At 37.1% G+C, this 19489-nt stretch overlaps 1 protein-coding gene across 1 annotated transcript in view; it reads left to right on the forward strand.

The window, feature by feature from the left end:
• The window catches only part of LOC150085258 (ubiquitin-like modifier-activating enzyme 6), a 242598-nt gene that overhangs the window by 208950 nt on the left and 14159 nt on the right, over positions 1–19489 (forward strand). Inside the window, exons 21-22 of the mRNA XM_090374502.1 lie at positions 12094–12196; positions 12435–12540. Coding sequence (XP_090230628.1) covers positions 12094–12196; positions 12435–12540 — 209 coding nt within the window. The remainder of the gene's footprint in view (positions 1–12093; positions 12197–12434; positions 12541–19489) is intronic.

Here is a 19489-nt window from a genome sequence, read left to right on the forward strand (position 1 = left end):
ATTAAGAAAAAAAATTATAGTGGATTTTTGTTTAATGTAGTATTCTGTAATACTGAATTGGATGTTTGTTGTTTTTCATTTTGAGAGTGTAATATTGAAATGGCTTATTTTAAATTTTAGCAGACTATTTGAAATGAAATAAAACTTTCAAATCAGATAAGAATGTTTATCAGTTTATAATAGCCTGAAAGATATTTTAATATCTTTCGGGCTAATAGCATTTTTGTTATTTATATAAATAACAAGATAACATTTTTGTTATTTATATATATTTTTCACATGGTGACCCCAAACACAAAAGGTATCAGAGGCTATAGTAGGTCATCTTAGCCTTGTGGTCAGGCATGCGGGTGCCTAAGTACACATGCCTTGAGTGACCAGGGCTCAAGCCCGTGACTACTGAATACGGTGCTGTTTCTTGTATTCAATCTATCATGCGAACTCTTCTGACCGTTTAGTCATCCCGGGGTATAAACAGAAAATTTAATTTAATTTAATGCATGAAAATTGAATTGAATTTTAATTTCTGCAGATTGTAATTTTCAGGAAATATTTACAAAGGAAGGTTGCACCAAAACACAGAAGTAGAAGAGATAAATGAGGAAGACAAAAAGTTACCAAGTTTTGGAATTGTTGTTGATTAGTTGAGGCACATCCTCAGACCTGCTTCACTAGGCATCCGCTCATAGTTTTAAGAAAAACTTGCAATTGCAGCATTAATTCAGATCAAAATTGTCAAGAGAAAAAGAGACGTAGTGGTTTTTTTTTTTGTACTTTATGAAATATTTTTGATATGATTATGCTAAGAAAGATTAGAAGTTGGGTTATCTCTAGTAATAATATGTGAACTTGGATAGAAATTTCAGTATTGTTGAAGATGAGTATCAGAGCAACATAAATTCATTCCTGCATAAATTATGCAGGAATGAATTTTGGTTATTTTATACTATTAGCCATTATACTCAGTTATTTTACTGTGGATTAGGTTAATGTTTGTTTGAATAATCATCCAATCACCATCGCAAAAAATAATCCCTGAACTACAGTATAAAGCGATTTACAAATATAAATGCAATGGCATTCTGGATTCATATACATTGTATTTATTTTAGCTTAGAATTTTGCAAATGTTTTCGACACCTCCAATCAGATACGAGCATTACTCCATTAAATAATCACTATATAACACTATTAAGTATTTAGGCCTAATCCTAGATTTGATAACTGCATATTTACAACAAATAAATTTGCTTACATGCATTTCAATTTGCAAATAACAAAAAGAATCTAAAAAGTCTTGATCTGTCCTTCAAAAACTGTATTTACTAATGTAATCAATGTAAATTACTCAAATAATTAATTGATACAATGTAAATTACCTTTTTGGCTTTTTGCCTATTGGCAAGTTTCATTACTGTGCTCTTAATTTTATTCTTGTAAATTTGAGATTGAGATAACACCAGCCACTTGTAAAGTACAAGGCTGTAATTTTATATCTAAATTTAACATTTCAGTATAAGGTTCTGTAATATTTGTCCTTATTAAAAAAACCTTGAAATAATTTAGTTTAATGTTATAATACAAGGCTATCATTTTAAATGGGACCCCATAAACATGTAAATAACTTGGAATAAAAAGGGTGCTAGAAACACAAAGTCACATTCTTTATTCTCTGACATTACTTAATTTCTTGCAAAAAATGTTGAAAACCTTCACCATCTTGATCATAACGTAACCGAGCACAGCAAAACATGTTTGCAAACACTGCCTGTAGTGTGTTGGGAATGATGTTCTTTTCAGTTCAGAGTGAAAAAATCATATTGAGTAATTTTAAACAATTGTGTTTTGAGGTAATGTTCCACAATGATCATGCTCCTCTGTGCTGAGCACCATGTTCATTTACCACTTTCATTGCTTGTATACTTTCTTAATTTTACAAGTTATCAATAGATGGCATCACCATGCACAAAATAAAGAATGTTGTGTGTGAATATCATGTCTCCAGCATGCTTTCATTCAAAGTTATTTCAATTTTTCATGGGTTCTCATTTAAAATTATCACCTTTTGATCACATTATATGATATTATTATAACGTTATTTGTGTTGAATTAAAATGCTGCACTTTTAATAATCTGCTGCAATAGATAGAATAACTTTCATTATATATTTAATCAGAAGATTTTCTTCCACACACCACTTGACTGCTCATTTAGACCCAATAAGTTATTCACTATTCTGCATGAGGTTTGCTTTGACGTCACCTGCCATCTGACAAGAAATCACTAGTCTCCAAAACAGCCTGTTATGTCAGTATGTCCAAGTCTTTAATTGAATAGCAGAGTCACAACTTTTAGTAATGCTATTCAAATTAATAATTAATAACTTTAAATTGACTTGTGGATAGCAGTACAGGTAACCCTTGTATAACACGGTAGTTTGGTTCCTACAAAATCTCGTGTAATGTGAAACCGTGTTATATGGGATTAAGAAACAGTACAAAAAGGGGGGTTACGTTCCAAAAGCTAACAAAAATACACCTTTTTTTTATATATATATATAACTATCGGAAACTTAATTTTTATATAGTAATAACTTAATATTTGAACTTTATTTTTATAATAGTAGTAACTTAAATAGTAATAACAACAAATGTCTTATCTTGCAAACTGTGATACTTATATGTGAGATAATGTAAGTTCATTTAATTTTCTTCTTCATCACTGCTAAGCACAATCTCTTCTGCAGCATCTAGATTTCGTGTACCTTGTGCTCTCTTTAAAAATCACGAACTGCACTCTTCAAAGTCACAATTATTTTTTATGGTCTCAAACAAGCACAAGTTAATAGCACAGAACCTAACCCATGAAAGGGTTAGGTTTTGTCAGGGATCTCCTAACAAAATACAGTGGACCCCCGCTTTAAATGCTATGTGAAAATCGGAAAAATATTTTCCAGTTAGCAAAATAAAAATAAATTTATGCTTACATACATATCTTAATTAATATGTACTGTAATATGTACATACTAATTGATATTTCTGTTCACTGACTTTTTTTTTTTTTTTTTCTTTCTTTCTTTTGGTTGTAAAATTTAAAACAGTAAAAATGATAAGCAGTTAATAACAGAGAACCCAGCACGCACATGTTGCAACAAACACAATACGCACAAGTGAGATAACGGAGTAATGAGTTTCTAAAAATTTATTTATGTTTTTTATGATTGAATATTTCATGGAAGGGGAAACACATTTCACCATAATAACATGAAAACACGCAGAATTCCAGCTATCAGTACTACAGCAAATGCAAGAAGATCGCATACTACCCGTTTATAATTGATTACACTAACAGAAAAGCCCAATAAACAGGAAACTGCAAATTGTTTTTATTGGTTTATGGTCTTGACCTCCAAAAATGTGTTTTAGAAAAATATTTTTTTTTTTTTTTTTTTTTTTTTTTGATTTGGTAGTTGTTGGCGCATCGGCTTCTGTGGCCATATTGCACCTCCCAAGGTTTTTTGCAGTACTTTGATCCAAGCCCGAGGCGGGAATCGAACCCGCGACCTTTGGGTTGCCGGGCAGGTACTTTACCCACTCGGCTAGCCCGGTCGGCTTAGAAAAATATCACGAAGGTGATAACAACTAGCAAGTCAACGGCAGGGATTCACAAAAAAAGAATGGAAACGTTGAAAATTACATCTAACTTATTAGCTGGGCTTTTCCAGCACAAAAGCTCAAAAATACCGTGTTAGGGTGAAGCCGTGTTGTAGAAGTACCGTGTTATATTGGGGTTGCCTGTATTGTTTCACATTTGAAGGGAGCGGACACGCTTCATCAGGGCTCCTCGGTTAAGTGGATTGGATTACTGTTGATTATTGCTTTTAAATATTTATTTAGTATATTGTTGGATTATTTTGTTATTGGTTTTCCTGTGACAGTGTGATTTTTATAATATTATAAATATTATTTTTTAAAGTTAATTTTCATTGATATTTAGCTAATTTTATAATGGTAATTACGAGATCTCCCTTAAACATGTCACAGGGTATCGTGACTCACACAGAAATAGCCGATGGTGATTTACGGCTGAGTCATGATTTAATCCATTGCGGAACCTGTGGAATGTTTTCCAAGGTCGACCTGGTAACTAATCATAGCTCACCTGGGGATTCTTTTCTTTGTGATCGATATAAGGAGTGCACCAATCGTAAATTACGATTTGGCGAACTGATGGAGCAATTTGAGTCACTGAAAAAAACGGATGCTTGCCCTCGAGAATAATGCATCTGGGAGCTCATCAGGGACTCAAGACTCCAGCAATCTTTCAAGTGATGCACTCCCGATTTAGGCCTCAAAACAGAAAAACCAAGTGCAAGCTACTGTGGTTCAAAAGGACTTTGTTTTATAAGGAGACTCTATTGTCAGGGAAATGGGGGAATATTTTTTGTAATAAGGATAGGTGGAGTAGAACCAGGGTATGGGAGCAACTATTAATGATGTCACCAACAGATTGTCGGATTTTAAGGGGGGGGGTAAAGAGAATATTATTATTCATGTGGGGACTAATGACATTAAACGTACAAGATCTGATGATTTGTTGGAAAAATACAGGACATTCTGAGGAAATGCCGCGAGCTAGGCCACAATGTCTATGTCTGCAATTCTGTCCAGACACGATAGGAGGGATTATATGTTAAAAGCCTTGTGGATTAACTCGAGACTTGAAGGACTCTGCAAGGCTTTAGGGGGGAAATTGTTATCAGCTTGGCCCACACTTGTAGGTAGAAGGAGTTTGTTTTGTAGAGACGGGATACACTTAAACAAAGGTGGTGCAAAAGATTTTGCCAGTATTATTGAGGATACCTTAAAGGTTCAGGGAAACTGCTAGTTAGGGGGGGGACGTGGGTAATACTGACACACGTTTATCTGATAATATCGGTCAACGATTAGCTGATAATATTGGTCAAAGTAACTCTTGCACATACCTCAAGAGTTCTTATCTGTTACCCCAACTGGACATATTATCTAGATGTTCTGGGGGCAGAAATGTTTCAAGTGAGCGGGTAGCTAATGCCAGGGAAGAGAGCCTAAAAAACTTCAAGGGTTGTGTTAGGGTTGTAGTAGTAGTAGTAGTAGTGGCATGTGATGCAAGAAAGCAAGTGTATGAGCTTATGCAGCATCAGCCAAAAAAAAAAAAAAAAATCACACCATTGCCTCCAAATGCCTGTCCAGTTCCTCCTTAAATTTATTCAACCTATCAACTTCCACAACGAGAGATGGAAGTTTGTTCCAGCAATTAACCACCCGCTGGCTAAAGGCAAATTTCCGCACATCTATTGTACATCTGTCTTTTCTTAATTTGAATTTATGCTCCCCTTAGGTTCGTAATCTGAACAAGTGGAAGGATCCCATCAGAATTCAGCGTGCATAACCCATTCAAGGCCTTATACACCTCAATCAGATCACCGCGCTGGTGCTTGGTCTCCAGCCACTGCAATTTGCAGAACTTAAGCCTCTCTTGGTAAGAGGATCCCTTCATTCCCCTCACCAATCTTGTTGCCCTTCTCTGTACACGCTCAAGTAAATCTACATCCTTCCTAAAAAGAGGCCTCCAGACCTGTACGCAGTACTCAAGGCGTGGCCTGACCATTGCCTTATACAGAGGGATAATCACCTCCTTTTCCCTGCTAGCAAAATTCCTATATATCATTGACAAAACCCCATGACCTGCCCTGGCAGCCTGTCTGCATTGCTCAGAAAACTTCATATCTGACTGCACAATTACTCCCAGGTCTTTTTCATTTTCTACCACCTTAAGTGTAGTACCACACAGTTGGTACGTTTCTCTGGGGTTACTTCTACCCATATGCAGTATTTTGCATTTGTCAAGGTTAAACTTCAGTTGCCACTTCTTAGCCCATCTGCCCAAATTATCTAGATCCTGTTGCAGTAGCACACTGCCATTACTGTCATTAACAACCCTGCCAACCTTTGTATCATCTGCAAACTTCGACATTAAGCCTGATATACCTTCATCAATATTTGTATATTGATGAAGTGTATTGTATATTGTTAAATATACAAGAACAGTAAGTCTTAATTGTTTATATAGTAATGTTAGAAGTGTCGTCAATAAAATGAGCGAATTCGAACTGCTGGTTAAAACAAGTAATGCGAACATAATAGGGCTTACAGAGACGTGGTGCCACCCGGATATTGGGGAAGATGAGTTTCAGTACGGCTTGTATAATGTATTTAGGAAGAATAGGGTAGATAGAAGGGGTGGTGGGGTAATAACAATGACATAACAAGGCTGACAGTAAAGGAACCAATAGTAGGAAGTGATCACGGAGTTCTACGGTGGATGATGAACAGAGAGGTAGCAGAAGTAAAAGGCAAAGGAATGGGTTATAATTTCAGAAAAGGAAATTATGATGCCTTAATGTACTACATGGTCTCTATTAAGTGGGTAGATATCGCACAGAGAATGAATACAATTGAACTGTGGTATGCTTTTAAAACAATCACAGATGCCTTGAATGCATATTTACCATTAAAAAAATACTCCACGAGGAGAGTTCCAAGTTGGATGAATAGTGAAGTTGCCACATTACTTGAGCAAAAAAAGTGGCATGGAAAGGTTACAGAGCAATTAGCATTAGCATTAGTAGAGGCATTTGATGCAAGAAAGCAAGCTTATGCAGCATCAGCCAAAAAAAAAAAAAAAAAAAAAAAACCCACTTCCACTTCACCCCTCTGTTCGTTCCAAATACCTGTCCAGCTGAGCCTTAAACTTATTTAGGCTATCAACCTCCACCACAAGGGATGGAAGTCTGTTCCACCAACCAACCACCCGCTGGCTAAAGGCAAATTTCCTCACGTCTATCCTACATCTGTCTTTCCTCAATTTGAATTTATGCCCTCTCAGGTGATTTTTCTGAGCTAGAGGAAGAATCCCATCAGCATTGAGCATGCTTAAACCATTCAAGGCTTTATACACCTCTATCAGATCACCTCGCTGGTGCCTAGTCTCCAGACACTGTAATTTGCAAAACTTAAGCCTTTCTTCATAAGAGCAACCCTTTGTTCCATTCACTAATCTTGTTGCCCTTCTCTGTACTCGTTCCAGCAGCTCTACATCCTTCTTGAAATGAGGCCTCCAGACCTGTATACAGTACTCTAGGTGTGGCCTGACCATTGCCTTATACAATGGAATAATCACCTCCTTATCCCTGCTGGAAAAATTCCTGTATATCATTGACAATACTCCATGAGCTACTCTTGCAGCCCGTCTGCACTGCTCAGAGAACTTCATATCTGCCTGCACAACCACCCCCAAGTCCCTTTCATTCTCTACCACTGTCAGTGTAGTACCACAGAGTTGATACGTTGCTCTGGGGTTGCTGTTTCCCATGTGTAGTACTTTACATTTATCAATGTTAAACTTCATTTGCCACCTCTCAGCCCATCTGCTCAACCTTTCCAGATCCTGTTGCAGCAGCATAGTGTCAGTAGTATCCTTGACAACCCTGCCAACCTTTGTATCATCTGAAAACTTGGACATTAAGCTTGATATACCATCATCAATATCATTTATAAATACAGAAAACAATAATGGACCCAACACTGAGCCCTGAGGGACTCCACTAATAACATTAGTCCACGATGAGCAGTGTCCATTGATTACCACTCTCTGTCTTCTCCCCCTCAAGCACCCCTTTATCCATAGCAGCAATTTGCCTCCAATGTCACACTGCTCCAATTTGTGTAGCAGTCTTCCATGTGCAACAGTATCAAAAGCCTTTCTAAGATCCAAGTATATAATATCAAAGTTATTCCCTGCATCCAGTTCTTTTGTGACTGCATCATAATATCCAATCAAGTTGGTCAGGCAAGACTTCCCCTTAACAAAACCATGCTGTGTCTGAGCTATAACTGAAGTCTTGTCTAAATGATCCTGCAGTGCTTCTTTAACCAGTGCCTCCATTAATTTTCCTGGAACAGAAGTTAAGCTCACAGGTCTATAATTACTTGTGTCAGCCTTTGATCCTCCTTTGTGAATTGGGGTCACATTTGCACATTTCCAGTCTATGGGTACCTCCCCTGAGTCCAAGGAAGCTCTCATAATTATGGCTAAGGGTTTGCTTACTTCCTTTGCTGCCTCCTTTAATATAACTGGATAGATCCCATCCACCCCGGGTGCCTTTCTTGTGTTTATCTTTAACAGTTTCTCCTCCACTTTACTCCCAGTTATTTCAAGATTCTGTAGCTTACTGCTAGAGTTGAATACACCTCTGGCATTCCCCTTGCTGAATAACTCCTCATGTGTGAATGTCGATGCAATAAAACGTACTGAAGCCTATAACAGCTACAAGATAATCTGTAATATAGCCACAGAAAAGGTTTGACAGGCAAAGGCAGTTTATGAGAAATCAGATCACTAGCAAACAGAGCAAATAGGGGGGATAAGGAATTCTTCACTTATATAAATGCTAAGAAGAGCAGGACAAATCAGATCGGACCTTTATGTAAGGGAAAGGGAGATTGTATTAAATACACCAGCTGCCTCTGCAGATGAACTGAACAGTTATTTTGCATAGATATTTACAGATGAAAAACTCTTGTGGCAATGTGAAATTGTGGGAGTGAAGTCGAAAAATATGTGATTAACGATACTGAAATTTTGCAAGATTAATTAATGAAAAAACTTTCGAGCCTACAGACCAGTAAGACTCCTGGAGTTGATGGAATATACCCTATAATCTTAAGGGAGGCAGCAAGTGAGTGCATTGAACCATTGAGGCTAATTATGCGAGCATCACTAGACTCTGGGGAGATTCCGTTGGATTGGAAAAGTGCCAATGTATCTCCCATATATAAGGGTGGCGCTAAGAGTGAAGTGGGAAATTATCGACCTGTCAGTCTGACTTCAGTGGTAGGGAAAATCATGGAGGCAATGATCAAGGGTGGAATTCAGAATCATTTGGATAGAATTGAAATTCTCAAGGATACTCAGCATGGTTTTGTAAAGGGAAAATCATGTTTAACAAATCTGGTTAGCTATTTTGAAAGGATCACTCATGAGCTGGATTTAGGGAATAATTTTGTAATTGTTTATTTAGATTTCAGCAAAGCTTTTGACTCAGTCCCACATGAGCGGTTGCTTTATAAGCTGGAATAGGTTGGAATCACTGGGAAAATCCTTAGATGGATAGCAGGATGGCTTCAGGGCAGGAGGCAGAGGGTTGTGATAAATGGCTATTCCTCAGATTAGGTTGATGTAAGAAGTGGGGTTCCCCAAGGATCAGTATTAGGACCACTGTTTTTAATTTTCATAAACGACATTGATGAATTGATAGAGGGCATGATGTCTAAATTTGCAGATGATGTTAAAATTGGCAGAGTAGTTAATGATCACTGTCAAGCTGACTTCTTCAGAGAGACCTAGATAGACTTCAGGAATAGTCAGAAAAATGGCAGCTATGCTTTAATCCAACAAAGTGTAAGGTATTACACCTGGGGAACAGTAATCCCAAAATAACTTATTCACTTGGTGGAGTTCAACTAAACCCAGATTGGAGGAAAGGGACTTGGGTGTCATAATACGGTCAAACATGAAATTCTCTGAGCATTGTAAACAGGTTGCAAGGAAGGCTCATGGTGTCCTATCGATGAGCTATTGAACTTTTGCAAGTAGAGATAGGGACATGATAATCCCATTATATAAGGGTTTTGTTAGACCACACTTGGAATACTGTGTTCAAGTATGGAGACCACACCTAAAGAAAGACATCGAGCTTCTTGAAAGGGTGCAAAGACGGGTAACTTGCCTGGTGAAATCGGCAAAAGGGCGTCCTTATTAAAAGAGACTTCGAATATGTAGGTTGCAAAGTTTGGAAACTAGACACCTTAGAGGGGATTTGATTGAGGTGTTTAAGGCTCTGAGAGGCATCAGTAAAATGAATGAGGATGAAATTTTCAGGGGGACATAAATTCAAGTTACAGGGGGAGGTATTTAGATTGGACTGCAGGAAGTTTTATTTTAGCCAGCGAGTTATAAATTACTGGAATAAGTTGCCTACATGGGTGGTAGAGGCTGGCAGTTTGGGGAAATTCAAAGGACATCTGGATAGTACCTTTGGGTGAGGGAAACGCATAGGATGATGGGTTTAATTTCCTTTTCTTTTATTAATAATTAGGGGGGGGGGGTTTGGCTGGTGCAACATAAGCCATAGGCTTTCTTGCACCATGCGGCCATTACTAATACTAAAGTGAGCATGAACCAGATAGAATGATATTATTATTTCAGTGTGTGCATTGAACGAAACCCCACATTTTTGCTAATAAGTACCAGGATGTAGTTTTGTTGTTTAGTTAAAAGAAGCAGAAAAGGAGCAAAAACAATAATTCAGTATAAATTAGTTATGTTTTCCCTCTCAATCAAAAATGATAAAGGCGAAATTGTTAAAACAGAAGAGAGAGAGAGATATATTTTAGGATTGATGATTTGCTAAACAGGAGAGCTGAAGCCATCACTGAAGAAATAAAAAAATTTAAATAAGGAAATTTGAATGCTGTCCCTATGTCTCTATGGAAAATATCAAGTATGGAAAAGCAACAGGTGTAAATGATGTTAAACCCAAAATGCTAAAATCTGAAGGAATGATAGAGTCTATCCAGAGGTGATTTTTTTGAAGAACAAGTTTCAGAATATTTGATCAAGGCATTAATTGCACCAATATATATAAAAAGGAAAATAGCACTTGAGTGTGGAAGTTACAGACGAATTTCGCCCTGTATTGTACAGGTGAAAGCTATGAAAAATGTCTTATGAGGGGAGTGTATGATCCTGTCAACTCCAACTGATTTTAAACTTTGTTAGGATAAATCCTTAAAAAACTCCTTAAATGAAGTAAAATGACCGAGCAGCATGATCCCATATTCAGAAACCTCCTAGAAAATCAAGGAGAAAGGTTTGCTTTGTTTCTTATCTCTGCTTGAAGTTCTGCTGTTATCAGCCCTCCTGTGGCGTAGGAACTAAGGTTAAAACCTCCTAATCCAAAGGCGGCCTCCGTAGCCGAGTGGGCAGGAGCGGGAGTGCAGTAGCACACGCTCTTTGAGTAGACCGGGGTTCAAGCCCCTGACTGCTGAATAAGGTCGATCTGCCAACCCGCACTGGACCAGCGTGGCAGATTATGGTCCATTTCCCTCAGCATGAATTGTTGAGGAGGCTTCCACCCTGCAGTGGGTTGATAATGGCTGCACTTTACTTTTTTTTTTAATCCAAAGGTCATAGGTGCATAACTCACTTTTGTTCTGTAGTATTTTCAGTTTTATTCTCTTTTTTTTTTTTTTTTTTTTTCAGTTTAGGATGGCAAAGGTGCTTATTATGAGAAATCACTGCTAAGAGAGCAAAGAACAGGGACAAGAAGTTTTTTGTGTAAGCGGAAACAAAATAGAAAAGAATTATTCAGATAAGACCCTTGAATAATGAGTCCCAGGTCAGAATTGACTTATTACTTTCTTAAATGACATCAGTAAAGGGATAGAGAGCGTGATGTTAAAATTTATGGATGTTAAAACTGGGAGACTGATGCTAATGATCAACAGTGAGCAGTACTTCTTCAGAATAACTTGGATCAAGGGTGGTCAGAAACGTGGCAATTTTAGTGCAAAAAATGCAAGGTTTAACACTTAGGGAATAGCAAATCCAAAACAATTTGTACACTTGATATAATTTAATTAAAAACAATAATGGAAGAAAAGGATTTGAAAATGGTTTCAGGTCAATCATGGAGTGAATCAGGACTGCATCCTATTGCCATTTCTTTTTGTAATTTTCATGGACCATTTAAAAAGGTTACAAGCTATTAACAAAGTTTAATGTGGAGATATGTGAAAATTGGATAATTATTATGTGTGGCTGATATCACTGTGAAATAATAGCAAGCAAGATCTTCAGGAATATGAATAAAATAGATTGTTATAGCAGCGGGAAGTATGATTAGCTGTTTTTAACTTTTCCTTTTCATGAAACATTATGCTTGTTTCTTAGAGATTATTCCTTACTAATATTTCTAAAAAACATTTTCAGTATCTGTTGCAACAGAATCAATCTACGATGATCGATTTTATGAAAAATTGAATGTGGTCATAAATGCCCTTGATAACGTTGAGACAAGAAGATATATGGACAGGTATTTGAAGATTTATTTATTAATAAAATGCATATTTAACATGTGTTAGATTATATATATTATTTATTCATATTGGTCCTTTTTTGTTTCTTTTTATACAAATATGTTTTTCAAATAATTAGTAATAAATAATAAGAGAAAGAAGTTAAGAAAATATATAGAAATAAAACTACTCTTTTGTCTTTATGCCTCTAATGGGTCTTAATTTCAAATCACTTCAAATGTTATTTTTATATAGGCGCTGTGTTCAAAATAGATGTGCTATGCTCGACTCTGGGACTGTTGGATGCAAAGGTCATATTCAGACTGTGATCCCCTATCTCACTGAGCACTATTCATCACAGGTCAGTTTAGTAAGAAAGTCTGGATCAGTTTATTATTTATTGTCATGCTATATATTGTCGCTGTCTGCACCTTCTAAAAAAAGAACCCTTTCTGAAATTTTATTTTTAAGAATAAATTGACCAAGTGAATCGGCATAAAAAAATAAACAGTAGTTTACTGAAACTTTTCATTTGCACTTTTTACATTATAAATTACGTAGCTTGCTGTTGTTAATTGAAAACCTTTGATTCAAAATCCAGATATTTATTTAGACTAATTATTCAAGTTATGATTAACCTTTGAGATGTATCCAACCTTATCTTAACATTTTTGTTCTCAAAAAATGTTACGATAATAGTCCAGTGATACCAAGTCCAAATAGGAATAATTTCAATTACCTTCAGTGTAATATTATATTTACACATATGAGATAGGATTTATCATGTTCATACCAATCAGAAAATATGCTACATTGGCATCAATGATTTGAAGAGATTGATAATTTTCAAATCACAAAAAAAAAAAACTTTTTTCATAAGATTTTCCCTCATGTGATTAACTCCCTTTCCTTTTTTTCTCTCTTGTGATAAACCTGCCCCTTCCCTTTCATAACAATGATTACTCACTCCTATCCTAGACAATCTTTTAATCTTTTCAGATTAAAGAATTTTTTTTTATGTTACACTTTTCAATAGATGTAAAAATTTTATTAGGAATATTAAATTATATAGCATGTTAGAAGAAAAGATAATTGAAATGAAGGCTTAATACTTCTATTGATATAATGCACCTGGAATAAACCTTCTGGATGATGAAGAAGAATGTGCTTGAACTTCTTACATTCCCACCTTTGTTTCTTTCTTGGACATACTTTGCACAGTCTGCAGGAAAGTGACTTCCTGTGAGACACATCTATGACTGTCTATATCTTGCCACTGGTGTCATGTCTATTACAGTAATACCCCCGTATCCACGGGGGATACATTCCAAGATCTACCATGGATGGCTGAAACCGTGGATATAAGCGAACACCTGCTGACCCCTTATATAACGTGGTTTTCTTGTACATACATATGTATAATAAAGTTTGATAAATTAAACACACAGTAAGACATCACCAACATTAAATATGGTAATAATAAAGTACAGCAGACTCTCAATTAACCGGGACACTTCATGAATCCAAATTAAAAAAAAAAAAAAAAATCAACTAGAAATCATAAAATTCAAGTAATAACTGGAATAGGTATAAACAGATATTTTGCAAGTAAGCAACAAGAACTGTCGTTATAAGTCGTCATTGGGAGATTAGTGTACCTATTATCTTGCAACCCCTGCCATCTTCACACCTGCCACTCAAAACAAAAAAAAAAAAAAAGAGACCAAATGTTTAGTTTGATTTAGTGCTTTGTGTCGATTGTTGTGTTATGTCGCACCGCAAAAGGACAAATTTTGTTTTGTTATTTATGTCAGGAATGTTGGATTTTTTTATAGTAATTATTTTTTATTTATTATTTTTTTTTTTAGAAATCGCAAATATGATGGGCAAACACAAGAGTTGCACTTTCAAATTAAAGAAAAACTTGAAATTATTCAAAAGTTTTAAAACGGTGCATCTGTTAAATCTCTAAAGAACCATTATAATGTTGGTGACCAAAACCATGCATGACATTGTAAAAAATAAAGGGAAGCTTTTCAATTTAAAATCAACATTGTAAAAAATAAAGAGAAGTTTCGTATTGGACATGCGAGTAGTACATGGTTAAGTTTTTTCATTTTTTTTTTTTTTTTTTTTTTTTCATGGTTAACCCCAGGTAACTGAATCAGCGGATACAGGGGCACAACTGTATATACTTTCCCAGTGATCTGTGAATTATTCATTCTGAAATTCTAGAACTGATTTCTTTTGCCCACCACTTTTTATTAACTTAGTATGAGCATTCATCATAGTTATGTCCATTAGGGGAAGAAAAGCTTCTCGTATACTACTTAATGCCCTTTCCGAGGAACTCGTTCGGTTCAAATTTTTTTGCCTGACCTGTCCAACTGCCCATCCTGGAACTGTATTCAATTACAGCATCTGGAATTCTTTGTCAATTTTTCTAGTGGGACATCCACTTCATCTTATCTCTCTTCCCCTTGGCCAATATGCAAGAAAGTCCAAGACATAATTTCTGTTGGCTTACAAACTTTTACTTCACACCAAACCTGGCACTCTACTGCCAAATATTTTGTTTCATTATAAGTTTTTCTGAAGAGCATGAATGCTTTTGCCAACAAAAATTTTCTCCTCTAGCATATAGATACTCCTGAATAAAGTGCACATGTACATATTGAAGCAACAGCACTTGGAATCTCTGTAGAGACAGTTTCATGGAATATTGCAGTCTGAAATATATAGTTCCTTGGCCAGTTTACCTTCAAGTTTTTGAATTAAACCATTTATCAAAATCAGAACAATAAAGTGATCTCTTTTTTATATGTCATTCTACAATTTTATTTTTGGTTTGTGCTCTCGCTGCACCTGAAGCTACTGCATTGTAATAATATTTCTTTATATTCTTGTTTGTCTCAGTGGGGCACCTCTGTAGCCAGGTGGGAAGGAGCAGTAGTGCATAGCACACGCTTCTTGATTAAACCAGGGTTCGAGCCCGTCACCACTAAATATGGAAGATGCGGAAAGGTCAGGGAATGACCACCGCATATCCCGGAGCAATATGGCCTTAGTTGCTAATGCTCCTAAAAAAAACCAAATAATTTAATTATAATTTTTTGTCTCAGTGGCAGTTTGGTTCATAACAATTTTTGTTATTAACCCCAATTTCCCCACCCTTTGATGGTTGATGACTCTGTCTAATTTTTCAACTAATGTTGGAGTTTCCTCCAAGTTCTGTTCTTTCATGCAATCTTTTCCTGCTGTATATTATTGATATATTTCCAGTTTATTTATTTAGTTTATGTGATGATAATATGCTGCATTCCAATTTCTAGATTGTCAGCCCTGCGTTGCACGAAAAGCTAAATCTTTCAACTGTCCAGTACCAGTTCCTTAATTGTTGATATCTGGGTAATTATGCCAATTCTGTTATATGCATCAGTTTTCTGGTTATTGGCCCCTTGAGGGTGGCATCATGGTTTCCTTCAGCATGGAATACCAGCTCCTGAGATGGGCTAAATAGGATTGCTAGGAAACTATTTATCATTCGAGATTGTGGTTGGCACATTATAGCCTAGGTTGCTGTTGTGCCATAAACCCAAAATCAAGTCAGATTTATCATTCAAGAGTTGTTCTATATTAATTTTTTTTTTTTTTTATGTGAACCCCAAACACGAGAGGTATTAGAACCTATAGTACTTAGTACCGTGCTTGGGTTGGAGGTTGAGAAGACGAAAGACGATATTTGTTGACATTGGACTTGAACTTCTGTAGATTGTAATTTTCAGGAAATGCGTATGAAGGAAGGTTGTTCCAGAAAACGGCAGTTGAATGAATAAATGAGGAAGATGAAAAGTTGGTTTTGTAGGTTTGAAGTTGGACAGTAAATGGATGTTGGCTGGTGGCGGCAAGTGTTTGGACTGTTTTGAAAGAGAGAGCAGGAATTATAGAAGCCAATTCAGAAGAACAGTGCCCATGGAAGTATCTGTAGAAGAGGCATGCAGCAGAAACACCGTGTCTATGAGAAAGCGAGTGGAGAGACTCTGTTAGAGATGAATCATTAATTAACCTAACTGCCCTCTTCTGAATGGAATCAAGAAGCCTGAGAGAGGTTTTGGGGGCACCACCCCAGATGTTGGAACAATATAACATGGCAGGGCGGATTTGCGATTTATACAGAGTGAGCAGCTGTTTGGAAGAAAAGTAACGCTGAGAGCGAAAGAGAAAACCAAGTTTTCTAGATGCAGAGGAAGCAATATTTGTAATGTGCTTGTGCCAAGAGAGATTAGAAGTCAGGGTAATCCCCAAAAGAGATATATCATTTTGCCTAGAAATCGGAGTGTCACTAAAGATAAGCATAGGAGCAGAAGAATCCTTTTTGCGAGATATAAGACAAGACTGAGTTTTAGAAGGGTTGAAATCAACTAAGTTGTCTTTGCCCCACTGTAGAATTACCTGAACATCGGCATTTAAGAAATTGGCAGCAGATTTTCGAGAAGTTGAAGCTGATTGAGCAGGACAAGGTTTCTCAAAATGGAAAGTTGAATGCAATGTGCTATCATCGGCAAAACTATGGATAGGATTTCCAGTCAATGGAAGAAGGTCATTGATATACAAGAGGAAAAGAGTGGGGGGAAAGAACTGAACCTTGGGGGACACCGGCATTAGTGGAGAAGTTAGAAGACAGAGAGCCATCTACCATCACCCTCAGTGAGCGATCAGAGAGAAAACTGGATACCCAGTTACTAAAAACAGTTGGCAAACCATAAGATGGAAGCTTGTTTAGAAGACCTTTATGCCAAACACGATCAAAAGCCTTCAAGATGTCAAGAGCAACTACTTGTGTTTCACCGAACCTTTCCATTGAATTAGTCCATAAATGGGTAACATAAGCCAGAATATCACCACTTGATCGACACTGACGGAATCCATACTGGCGATCGTTGATCAGATGGAAGGTTTCTAGGTAGTTTAAGAGTTGGCAGTTAATTGATTTCTCCATTACTTTAGAAAGAGTAGAAGTAATTGCAATGGGACGATAATTGGATGGGAGGGATTTGTCACCCTTTTTAGGAACTGGCTGGATATAAGCAAATTTCCAAGCAGAAGGAAAAACACCTTTGGATTAAGAAAGTGAAAAAAGGCAGCAAAGAATAGGAGTAAGTTCAGGAGCACAGGTTTTGAGAAGAGGCGGAGAAATACCATCAGGACCTGGTGCTTTCTTAGCATCAAGTTTCATCAAAATCCTTCTGATATCCTTTTGACGGAAGACCACAGGAGGCATTGAATGGAGCGTGTTGGGAATGGTGGGAGGTGTTTTACCAAGATCATTAATACATGAGCTGGAAGAAAAATGGGATGCTAGCAGGTCAGCTTTATCCTTGGCTGAAGTGACGACAGAACCATCTGGTTTGGACAGAGGTGGGAGCAGAGATGGGCAAAAGTTGCGGCCAATAGCTTTGGCAAGAGACCAGAATGCTTGGCTACCATTAGGGCAAGAAGCAAGTTTTCTACTCTTAGCCTGTTCAAACTCTAGTTTCGACTGATTAATAACTGCTTTATAATTGTTGCGAGCTTTGGTGTAGGCAGAAAATGAAACTGAAGAATTAGAAACAAGCCAATTACGATATGCAACATTCTTCTCTTGGACAGCCTTAGCACATTTATTGGAAAACCAAGGTTTAGATAAAGGACGAGATTTTAAAGTGGAGTGTGGGATAAAGGATTCCATTCCTGCAAGAATAATTTCACTGACACGATCTGAGCAAACGTTGACGTCAGAAGTTTTGAAACAGTAATCCGACCAAGGAAAAGAAGAAAAGAAGTCTCTCAGGTCATCCCATTTTGCATTCTTGTAATGCCAAACAACACGAGGTTGGAAATAGCCATGAGATAAAGGTTCCATTGGAGAAGAGACAATCACCAAGTTGTGATCTGAAGTGCCTAAAGGACCTCTCACTTCGACCTTGTACTTAGAAGGGTTGTTTGTGAGAAAAAGATCAAGCATATTGGCTGTATGATTAGGATTGTCCGGTATTCTTGTAGGTAAATGAACAATCTGTGCTAGGTCATTAGTAATTGCAAAAGCCTCAGCATCTCGACCTGCTGGGTCGGTGTGACTAGAAAACGGAAGCCAGCTGGAGTTGTGAACATTAAAATCACCAAGGAAAATTACCTCACTGTTAGGAAAGTTGGACTGGAGAAGGTCAAGTTGCAAAGGGAGGAAGTCAAAGAGCTCCAAGTGATTAGTGGAGTTGGGAGAATGGTAGAGACAACGGATGAATTTGACACAATGAGGTAGAGAGATTTTAAGCCAGAGAAAATCAAAGAGAGGAGATTCCAAATTGCCAAGTCTCTGACAGGGAATATCAGAACGGACATATGCACAAGTACCACCTTTGAGGCAATAGGAATCATACAGCGAATAATTTGGGCATCTGAGATGTGCAGTAGTTGAATCAACCAATAACTGAGATTCTGTCAGAAAAAGTACATGGGGTTTGGCAGACTGCAAGTGGAAATGGACATCATTGAGATTAGAATTGAGACCACGTATATTTGTGAAATGAATTAGGAAGTCCTTGGGAGGTTTAAATCTTTTAGCAGATAAGCTTGCTCTATTAGTTTGACAATTCATGGTGTATTCAATAGTAAGAAAGAGTGGGTGGGACATGCTGTATGAAGTAATGAAATTTTTGGGTATGGCATATATGTGGTAAGAATATCCTTGACATAACGTGGCCTCGACAATGCTCCCCGCATACACACTACTCGGACTCCCTCCAGTCACTATCTGGCAGAGTAGAGGTAGCAAGATTATACACTAGCTGATCTGGAAGCCTCCTAGAGAGTTACCAATAGGTTTGGTCCGGTGTACTAACTAGCGGCCGCCTGCGAACACCGTTTTAGAGCTGTACCCTCGAAATGTAAGGAATATTGGATCTCACCATGATGTTCATCATAACCTCAAAAGTCATCAATCACACTGCATGATGGAAGAGATAGGGAAGGGTTGGCCAGAACTTAGCTCTAGAGACTAAACATGGATTCAATCACTTCAAGCCTCCAATAAGCTAAGTGGTGGTATTTCACCGGTTGATGAGAGTCATCTACCACCTAGTATATTAAATTATAACCTAGATGCCACACCTTGGATGCAAATCATAATGACAAGAAACATTTTAACTCTGGCTCAGTTATTAACCGATATATGGTTGTTGCACTGGACAACTCATCCTTTAGTGATGTGACGGAGAATAAATGTGGGAGAACCAAAACTAAAGTGCAACACAGTTGGACACTCGCAAAGATTT

The sequence above is a fragment of the Mastigoproctus giganteus genome, chromosome 5, assembly GCF_048544385.1.
Source record: "Mastigoproctus giganteus isolate SK-2022 chromosome 5, ASM4854438v1, whole genome shotgun sequence".
NCBI classification, from domain to species: Eukaryota; Metazoa; Arthropoda; class Arachnida; order Uropygi; family Thelyphonidae; genus Mastigoproctus; species Mastigoproctus giganteus.